Below are 10,140 nucleotides of genomic sequence, written 5' to 3'. Positions count from 1 at the left end.
TTGTTACTACTAATATTATTAATATCATTAAAATATAGTTTCATCACTAATATAAGTGTTAAATATCTAATAGTATTGTGATTATTATTATTATTGTTATTTATCACTTACTATTATTTTTTATGACTATGTATGTATAATTATTATTAATATTATTATTATTAATATTATCATTAGTATTATAGATATTACTAGAAATATAAATCTTACCATTTTAGAATTAATATCATTATTATGAGTATGATAAATATCATTATTATTATTATGTAAATAATACAATTTATATTCATAAACATTAATATTACTATCATTGTAAAAGTATTAGAGTTATTATCATTAACATAAGTATTATTAATGGGATTATCAGTATTAGTATTAGTAACATTAAAAATTATTATAATTATAATCAACTACAATTTTTATTTACTATTATCAATATTATATATTATCATGTATATAAAAATATACCTAAAAGTCATATTACATATTACATATGAGTATGAATTAATTATATTAACAACCTTTATATAAATATCCATATATAATAAATTAGGTATTTTTTTAAAACTATATAAATAATAATCATTTTTAAATATATATATACAAACCAAATAATAGTATATAAAGTTATAATACATGATGTTGATCGATGAAAGTTATATGTATTAATGAATATACAAATGATATAGGTTCGTGAATCCGAGGCCAACCCTGCATTGTTCAGTTGTTCAAAATAGTCATATGTATTTTTACTACAAAATACATTAGGTGAGTTTCATTTGATCCCCTTTTACTCTTTACATTTTTAGGGCTGAGAATACATGCAAATGCTTTAGTAACTGCTTTACAATAATTATATGCGTTAGTTTCATTTGCCCTTTTTACTCTTTACGTTTTTGGGCTGAGAATACATGCAAATGCTTTATTAAATGTTTTACAATATTTATATGCGTGAGTTTCATTTGCTCCCCTTTTACTCTTTATATTTTTGGGCTGAGAATACATGCGCTACTTTTATAAATGTTTTACGAAATAGACACAAGTAATCGAAACTACATTCTATGGTTGGATTATCGAATCGAATATGCCCCTTTTATTAAGTCTGGTAATCTAAGAATTAGGGAACAGACACCCTAATTGACGCGAATCCTAAAGATAGATCTATCGGGCCCAACAAGCCCCATCCAAAGTACCGGATGCTTTAGTACTTCGAAATTTATATCATGTCCGAAGGAGGATTCCGGAATGATGGGGATATTCTTATATGCATATTGTTAATGTCGGTTATCAGGTGTTCAATCCATATGAATGATAATTTTTTGTCTCTATGTATGGGACGTATGTTTATGAGAATTGAAAATATGAAATCTTGTGGTCTATTAAAATAATGAAATGATTATTTATGCTAAACTAATGAACTCACCAACCTTTTGGTTGACACTTGAAAGCATATTTATTCTCAGGTACGAAAGAAATCTTCCGCTGTGCATTTGATCATTTTAAAGATATTACTTGGAGTCATTCATGACATATTTCAAAAGACGTTGCATTCGAGTCATTGAGTTTATTAAGATCATTATTAAGTCAATTATAGTTGGATATATTATGAAATGGTATGCATGTCTGTCAACTTCAGATGTAATGAAAGATTGTCTTTTCAAAACGAATGCAATGTTTGTAAAATGTATCATATAGAGGTCAAGTACCTCGCGATGTAATTAACTGTTGGGAATCGTTTATAATCGATATGGACTTCGTCCGGATGGATTAGGACGGGTCCTTTCAGGGAAGATTAAATTCAAGACATTTACCTCCAACCTTTATCTCGCTACGATTAATCACTGAAATCTGGAACTCCGTGGATTCTTAATTAATACCTGTAAGTGAATCTGCATAACTTCTTCCTTCCCATTTTAGTGGATTAGATGGACCACGATTCCAAGGAGCAGGTGAAAAGTTATCATTTCCTTCAACATTCAGGTTGCTTTCACCATCCTTACTCAATGAACGGTTAGCTGCATTCCTCTCCAAAGCTTTATAAGCTCGAATCCACTTCCCATTTATTTGTATGGTGTTCAAGATTTTTGTGAAAGAATCAATATCAGTGATGTCATCAAATCGAACATATCCGAAACGTTGGTCGATCGACAATCTCTTTCGTGCTAAGTACACGTCTTTAAGAACACTGTAATTCTCGAAGACTCTCCGACAATCAACTCGAGACCATGTATACGGGAATTTGAAAATCATAAACGATGTTACTTGATTATCACACGACTTTGTAAACGAATAACCATTTAGCTTCGACATGAGTAGAAAAAACTAATGTTCTTTGAGGACTTTTAATAAACAGATGGTGTGCAATGAGAAAATTTTGAAGAGAGAGCATCTTCCATGAATTTTTCTGCTATGAATCAAACAAAACATTAAACAAAACTGAAAAAATATAATTTATGAAAGATGGATTAACGACGGTTTATGGCGCCGATATGGTGGTTTTAGTGGTGGAGTAGTGACATGTGTGGTTTCGAGCACTGAGTGTCACTTAGTGATAGTAGTCATATGATTTTATTGGTGCATTTATATATAAGTGCATTTATATAAGTGTTTAACGATTTACCTTGAAAGTTGTTTAAATGATATTTGAGATTTGTTCGAATGATTGGTTATTGTTGTTTAGTTATGGTATTATTAGTCATGATCACAAACAAGTTATTGAATATTTAATTCATGTAACACATTAATAAAATAATTTTACCCGATTTATATCGTTCATTTTAAATGATTATCAAACAGCTTATTTTCATTCAGTCAAATTTATTCAAATTATGAATCATTCAGCGCTAAACCATTTAGTTTTATTAAAAGCACTCTAAGAATTAGTAAACTAATACATCATTATTAACCCTTATTATATACGAACTCATGTTATAATAATAAAATGAAAATGAATTTCAAATAAGAAAATACACATTGATCGTGCATAAAGAATTATCAAAAGAAATCAAACTCAACTTTGGTATACTACGGAGTACTTTGGTTGTTAAAGTAGCACTCATTATCAACATTTTAGAGAACATTAGAATAAAGATAAGCTTCATCACTGATCAGCATTCGAAGTTTCGGTCTCTAACGTTCCCTCACCCTCCCAAGTTCTCAACTAATTTTCTTAACAAATTTTAAATACTTGAATCGTACTTTTAAACCGTGTTCTCTTGAATCTTTAATTAATAGAAGATGTATAATAAACATGTTACTACTGCGTATACGGTTCTTGATTCATGTGATCATGTCACATTTTTTAATTTAAAAGATTCATTAAAAAGAAAATACTAGTTACATATTCACACACGTAGCATAACATGTTTTATACAATCTCATGAAAATGTGCTCATGTTACAAAAAAGGAATAAAAAACCAACGTAGTCGCATTCGTAGAGACAAAAAGATACCACGTGTCATCATCACAAACCCATTTATTTTTTCCACATTAACTTTCGCTTAAAGCACGCTTTATTCCCGGAAAATAACGTTTACACGCGATTAATCACTTGTACAGTACAACTTAGCACAGCAAATCAAACTCCATTACACACTCTCTCTGCAACTTCATTTCACACTCGATTAAAGAAATGGGAACCAGAATTCCATCACACCAGCTCAGCAATGGACTATACGTTTCCGGTCGACCCGAAAACCACAAAGAACGCCAACCCACAACGACCGGGTCACCACCCGTACCATACACCGGCGGTGACGTCAACAATTCCGGCGACCTAGCAAAAATGTTCGACCTACCTCACCGTGGATCCCTCAACCCCGACCGGAATTCAGGGTCCGGGTCGGGTCAGACGGTGGCGCTGCAACCGACCGGTTTAATCACATCGGGTGAGGTTCGGTCCGGGTCGGGTCAGGACCCGTCGGTTTCGAACGGGAAGATAGTTTACGGGTCGAGTGTAACGACGTTAGGGTATGATGATGTGAGGTTAGGGTTTAGGGTTTCAAGGAAGTTAATGTGGGTGTTGTTGGTAATGGCGGTGATGGGTTTAATGGTTGGTGCGCTTTTAACGGTGGCGGTGAAGAAACCGGTGATTTTGGTGGTGGCGGCGGCGGTGTTAGTACCGGCGATGGTTGTGATATTCTGGAATTGTGTTTGGAAAAAAAGAGGATTGTTGAGTTATTTACGAAAATACCCTGATGTTGAACTTAGAGGTGCTATTGATGGTCAATTTGTCAAGGTCACAGGGGTAATACACTAACACTTGAACTCATTCTTCATATGTACAACTATTTATGCTTTATTTACAAATACTATTATTACAGTAAAATCTCATTTTATTTGGGGTTTATGCTCTGTATGTTGATCTGAATACTTGGTGTGAACTGTGATGTAACTACTAAGCTATTTTTATTTTTGTTGCTTATGGGATTAATAACTCTTGAAACAAATACATGAACGTTTGTTTAAACTTTCAACATTGTTAATACAATCAGTAAATGATACTTTGGTGCAGATTGTCACGTGCGGCAGCATCCCACTTGAATCATCTTTTCAAAAGGTACCGAGGTGTGTCTATGTTTCCACAGAGTTGTATGAATACAAAGGATTGAGAGGGAAATCAACCAATGCTAAGCACCGTTGCTTCTCGTGGGGTTGCACCAATTCAGAGGTTAGTTTAATTATCTTCGATCGACTTACAATTCACTTTAATTCAATTTTTATGGTTGTTTTTTACCATCAGAAAGTGTACAAATAAGAACAAGCTTATTTTGTTTGTGTGGAAATTAATAGAACTGAAATAACAGATTAGAAGGGCCGTTGTCGAAAATATTGCAATATGCAAATAGACTTTTTTGAAATCTACTCCTCCCCTAGTCAAACATCAAAACATGTTTATAGAGAAGTTTATATTAGAGTCCAAACTTTGTAGCTCCATATTAGAGTCATTTATATTTGGTCCAAACTTTGCCATCTCTAACGGTGTTAAGAGTCATTTACTCTGTAATGGATGTTACAGTTTCATGGGATTTGCTTCTAAATATTTAGAAAGAAGCAATTGTCTCATTTTTTTGTATATTTTTTTGTAATTTAACTTGTAATCATTTTAATTATTTTGTTACCAGAAATACGTGTCTGATTTTTACATATCAGACTTCCAATCGGGATTAAGGGCTCTAGTGAAAGCTGGATACGGAGCTAAAGTAGCTCCATTTGTCAAAGAAACGACAGTGGTTAACATAACTAAAGAAAACCGGGACTTATCTCCAACTTTCCTGCAATGGCTCGCAGACCGCAGCCTCACAAGTGATGATCGTGTTATGTGCTTGAAAGAAGGGTAAGCTATTACATTCTAGTTATAAAATCCAAGTTGCACACAAATTTAACCTGTTTATTCTTGGTTCTATATGAATTGAATTATGGGTTAAAGCTACGAATACGTTCCTTTTTGTTTTTGTTCCGATGTCGGATTATCGGCTATATACCCAAAAAAAAATACTAGTGTAGGCTATGAACTTGTTTATGTGTCATTATCAACATATATAAAGTTTTGGCCTAATAAATAAGTTACTTATTAAAGAAAAAATTACAGAGTTGGTCCTTAGCGTTTGTCTCATATTTCACGTTTACCACTTATGTTTTTTATTCCGACTCGGTTGGTCACTCAAGTATCATAAATTACGCGGTTAGTCCCTCACCTTAACTATGTACCCTCATATGCTTGCCATGTGATTTGACTTGATGGATTTTTTAACGTCCGTTAGCCTCAGGGAGTGCACACGCAAAACGAGCAAACTACAGTGGGACTGTTCGCGTAAATTTTTAGTTCAAAAAATGACACATAATTAGTTTTACCATTCTAGCTGGTAACCGGTCACATTTTGTTTACATTAACACACATTTTTAAAGTTTATGACATAGAATGGTATTTTTTGAGTTATAGCCTACATTAGAACAAAAATGAAAGTATATGACCTATATTAATAGCTTTAACCCTTGAATTAATATAATTGGTTTCTGATCATCACATTTAGAAATCATTCTAACATGTGATTCTTAGTTTATGACAATTTCAAACGGTAGACATCCAAATGAAAATCTCTATATTGCTAGTTTTCACATAACTTGAATACCCGCATCCAAACAATGTGAAACACACCTTGTATAGTGTGCTAATGACATATGTTTGGCATGACATAGGTACATCAAAGAAGGAAGTACAGTTAGTGTGATGGGTGTTGTAAGGCGACACGATAACCTTCTCATGATCGTTCCACCAACAGAGCCCATGTCCACCGGCTGTAATTGGTCTTGCTGTCTTCTTCCAACCTATGTTGAAGGCCTTGTTTTGACTTGTGATGAAAATCCAAATGCTGAAGTTATACCCGTATAGTTTATTTTTGATGACCATCAAAATGTACTGCAGCGCCCTTAAATCAGGCAACGCTTGAACATAAAAAAATTTGCAGATGAAGCCTTGGTGATTATATGGCCGTTTGTGAAGTCATGCAGCTTGCGGGCGCAAGGTTAGGTTTTTATTAGATATTTCCTTGTAGTAGTGCTTACGCAAGCGTAAAAAGTGGTCTGTAAATGTTCCCTAAAAGCCCGATTTTCACAATCAAAAATGTAAAGATCAGTTGATTGAATTATCCTTTATAGTTAATGATCAATTGATTATAGGTTTATCGCTCAAAAGTGATTATTATATATTTTAAAGTTGCATCATTCTGTAGCACTGCACTTATAAAACCCTATGCTGTCGAAAATTAACCAGCAAACTGACTCAAACCAATGTGTGAAAATTAACCAACAAACTGACTTATATTTAACAGTACAAGCTTAACAAACAACATAACCAAGTTAACAGATACGTAGTACTAGTTATCTATAACTTGATGCTCAGCTTCAATCCCTTCCTTAACTTGGAGCTAATTTCTAAAACAAACAGCACCATTTCTGCACAAATATAACATCACATATAAGCATCAAGTACATAACCATGGGCTATTTTCTAGTTTGAACTCTTCATTCCCTTAATTTATGGGTTGAGATAAAGAGAGAATTTAAATCAACTACTCTCATTTGATGTCTATAACTGTCATACATTGTAACATTGACAATAAATTTCAAATATATTATTCCTCTTACAATTTTATAACTGATAAGAATATTAACTATTAGTCAATGAATACTCAAAACTAACAATAGCTAACTCATTCAACATCTTTTTGCACATATTTGTATACTGTGCGCTTAAGTCGTTCATTATATAAGGTTAGCCATAACTAATTGTAACTAGAGATGACATAACTGACTAGTCAAGTGTGAAATAGTTTTATAATCGATATTCACATTTATAATTTCTGCTATAAACGACTTTATATTGCTGCCTAATCATAATTAAGACGAAATAAGAAGATATGAAAGAAGGAAATAACCGTACCTTGACTCTTGTGGTATCATTTTTGGTATTGGTAGGCTTATATGCAGCAGCCTGTTGAGGGATTGGTGGGAACTTAGTGGCTGCAATGTGTTTTTCTTCTTTGACTTTCTGAAAGATGACTGTAAAACCTTCTCCAGATTTTGGGTCCTTATCATCCCATGCTCCAAACATTGGCACTGATGCTGATCTATGTGACTGTCCATACACAAATAAAAGTAGCAATGTTAACCCATATATTTTTAACGGCGATATCGACATCGAATGCTCTCATTTGTCACCCACACACGCGTTAGGAGGAAACCAATTTACGACAATGTTGGCAGTATCATCGAAGGTTGGAAAAACCCCCAGAGACCTTCCCAAATCGCATTGATGTTGGCAATACCGTCAAAGGTTGGAAACTCCCTGCTTCAAATGAGAATCGAACCTGGGTTGGCAGTACCCGAGGTTGGATCTCACCCCATAACACTCAAGCCAAGCTTTGGTGGTAACCCATAGTGATTCATAGTTGCAACAAATAACCGATTAACTTTTAACTTGACACAAGAGATAGAATGTAGCAGGCCGTCTTTGAGTTTTCGGAGGTCCTGAATGATTAAATGTTAAAAATGGATAAGGTTTTCCTGATTGTTAGGGAAAGGGATTATTTTAAACTTAAATGTATGCGGCCCTAAAGGGTTATCCCGTGACCATATTTGACCCTTTTTCCTGGCCTCCTGAAGATATGACGCTCGTGATGTTTTAACCCACAGAGTCCCAACTAGGGATGACAATGGATCGGATATGGATCGGTGATGTCGTATTCTATAATCATATCCATTTAGTTTTTGTTCATCCATATTCATATCCATATACATTTAATTTAAGTTTATCCATCCATATCCATATCCATATCCACAAGGGCGGAGTATTACTAGGACAGGGCAGGGCACCCGCCCCAACTAGATTTAAAAAAAAAATTACACTAAAAATTTTTTTTTACTAAAAAATAAGGTTTTTATTAGTGTCTGCCCCAGCTGTCAATGAAAAATTTAATAAATTTTTGCACCCGCCTCATATGTGGTCGGGTTCAAGTTCTGCCACTGTATATCCACTGGATTAAACAGGTTAATGGATATACAATGGATATTGAAAAAAATGTTATAATATTATCTATTTTGGGATGGGTTTTTTCGCGATTAGCCATCAAGCTACATGTATATACACACACACATACCCAAAGACATATTTTGAGGCCCCTAAAATTCAGCAGTCTTGGGCACTCGACCACGTTGTCCACCCTCAAAGACGACACAGGAATATAACACAAAGTGACTTATTTACAGTTAAGTGAGTCGAAATAGACACCTCTCACGAAAACTTCAAAATTACACAGACAAATATTAACTTACCGCAATATCATCAGCTGGATTATATCCATGTCTTGGTCTATTCGGTCCAGATGAAGGTGAAGGTGGAGAAAAATTGCTTGTTCTGTCTCTTGAGTTGGAGCTTTTTTTCCTATGATCAGGTTGGAAATTTTGTTGCTTGTTTACATGTTTTTGGGCAAAAACCATGTTATCATTGCTAGCATTATCATCTCCTCCATATGCCATAAAAGCTTCTGGATTTTGCTCAGGGTCATTTGGGTTTATCATGACACCGGTGCCTTTATCTTTTCGAGCGTTTTCAAAGTAAGCTGTGTAAGGGACATTATCAGCATCCCAACTCCCAAACTTTGGAATATGTGATTGTTGTTGTTGCTGCATCAAATTAGTTAAATCCAATTAGTAACTGTATGTTTTGATTTAAATAGGATTCAACCTCTAGTTATCATATTATTTATCTATTAAAGTAACATATAAGAAGCATTTACAAGTATGAAATAAAGATAGTAATTTTAATAAAATGCTTGAATATAGCAAGAAATGTAACTTACAGACATGGTTTTGGTGAGTGAATTAGAATGATGATTTATCTTCTTAGAATTTGAAAGAAAATGAAGAGGGTGATGAAAAGAGGTGAAGAAATACTGTTTTGTTTTAGAATGTGGGACCTTTTTCATTATATTTTTTTTATATTCTCGCCTGCAGGAAAGTTTCCAAGAGTTGAAGGGTACTACCGGACAATATTTTTGACAAATCCAATGTTAGAAAAGTCTCTAATCAGATCCTAAATATTCTTTATTCTTAACGTCAGTGGCTAACTTTATTTAACGCGACGTCAATTGTATATCATTTTGTTTTGGTTATATTTCAAAGGGTGAATTTATTATATATATGCTGCAAATCATTTTCCAGCGATATTAGTGTATTCATTTTGACAAGAATAAATATCATGTTAATATATGTTAATATATTACTTTTTTTATTTAATTATATAATAAATTGGTTTTTCATAATCAAAATCACTTTTCGGCCAAGGATAATTTCCAAATAATTTATACAAGATGTTGAAAGGTTGAATAAGCGATTGTTGTTCCATTTTTCTTATGATGAAATGCTCAAATAACGTGATTAGAGATAAAATCATTGAAAATATCTTTAGATTCATTAACCAATTTTTTTTAATTACCGCAGCAAAACCAGTGATACAATATTACATGGTTTGCAAAAGATACAAAGTGTGTATCTCCTGCACACGAAAAAACAGTAAACAAGTAGCTATCATAATATGTACAACACGATTTGCTGGAAAATATGCCCCAAACAGATTACTG

The 10,140-nt window shown here is 33.5% G+C and overlaps 2 protein-coding genes across 2 annotated transcripts; one reads left to right on the top strand and one right to left on the bottom strand.

Moving 5' to 3' along the window:
• The first annotated feature begins 3,630 nt into the window (after positions 1–3,630).
• LOC139862502 (uncharacterized membrane protein At1g16860-like) lies at positions 3,631–6,630 on the top strand. The gene is made up of 4 exons (XM_071851114.1): positions 3,631–4,247; positions 4,515–4,670; positions 5,125–5,336; positions 6,200–6,630. Exons 1-4 carry the CDS (start codon positions 3,633–3,635, stop codon positions 6,390–6,392), a joined length of 1,176 nt encoding a protein of 391 aa, XP_071707215.1. The 5' UTR covers positions 3,631–3,632; the 3' UTR covers positions 6,393–6,630.
• Positions 6,631–6,934: 304 nt separating this feature from the next.
• LOC139864514 (RPM1-interacting protein 4-like) lies at positions 6,935–9,436 on the bottom strand. Its single transcript, XM_071853096.1, has 4 exons — positions 9,361–9,436; positions 8,834–9,184; positions 7,443–7,637; positions 6,935–6,955 (listed from the first exon to the last, which is right to left on the bottom strand). The coding sequence occupies exons 1-4, from the start codon at positions 9,364–9,366 to the stop codon at positions 6,935–6,937; spliced, it is 573 nt and encodes a 190-aa protein (XP_071709197.1). The 5' UTR covers positions 9,367–9,436.
• Positions 9,437–10,140: the final 704 nt, after the last annotated feature.

The sequence above is a fragment of the Rutidosis leptorrhynchoides genome, chromosome 8 (genome assembly GCF_046630445.1).
Source record: "Rutidosis leptorrhynchoides isolate AG116_Rl617_1_P2 chromosome 8, CSIRO_AGI_Rlap_v1, whole genome shotgun sequence".
NCBI classification, from domain to species: Eukaryota; Viridiplantae; Streptophyta; class Magnoliopsida; order Asterales; family Asteraceae; genus Rutidosis; species Rutidosis leptorrhynchoides.
The sequence above is the reverse complement of the archived record's forward strand: the minus strand, read 5'-3'. Positions and strand labels throughout refer to the sequence as shown.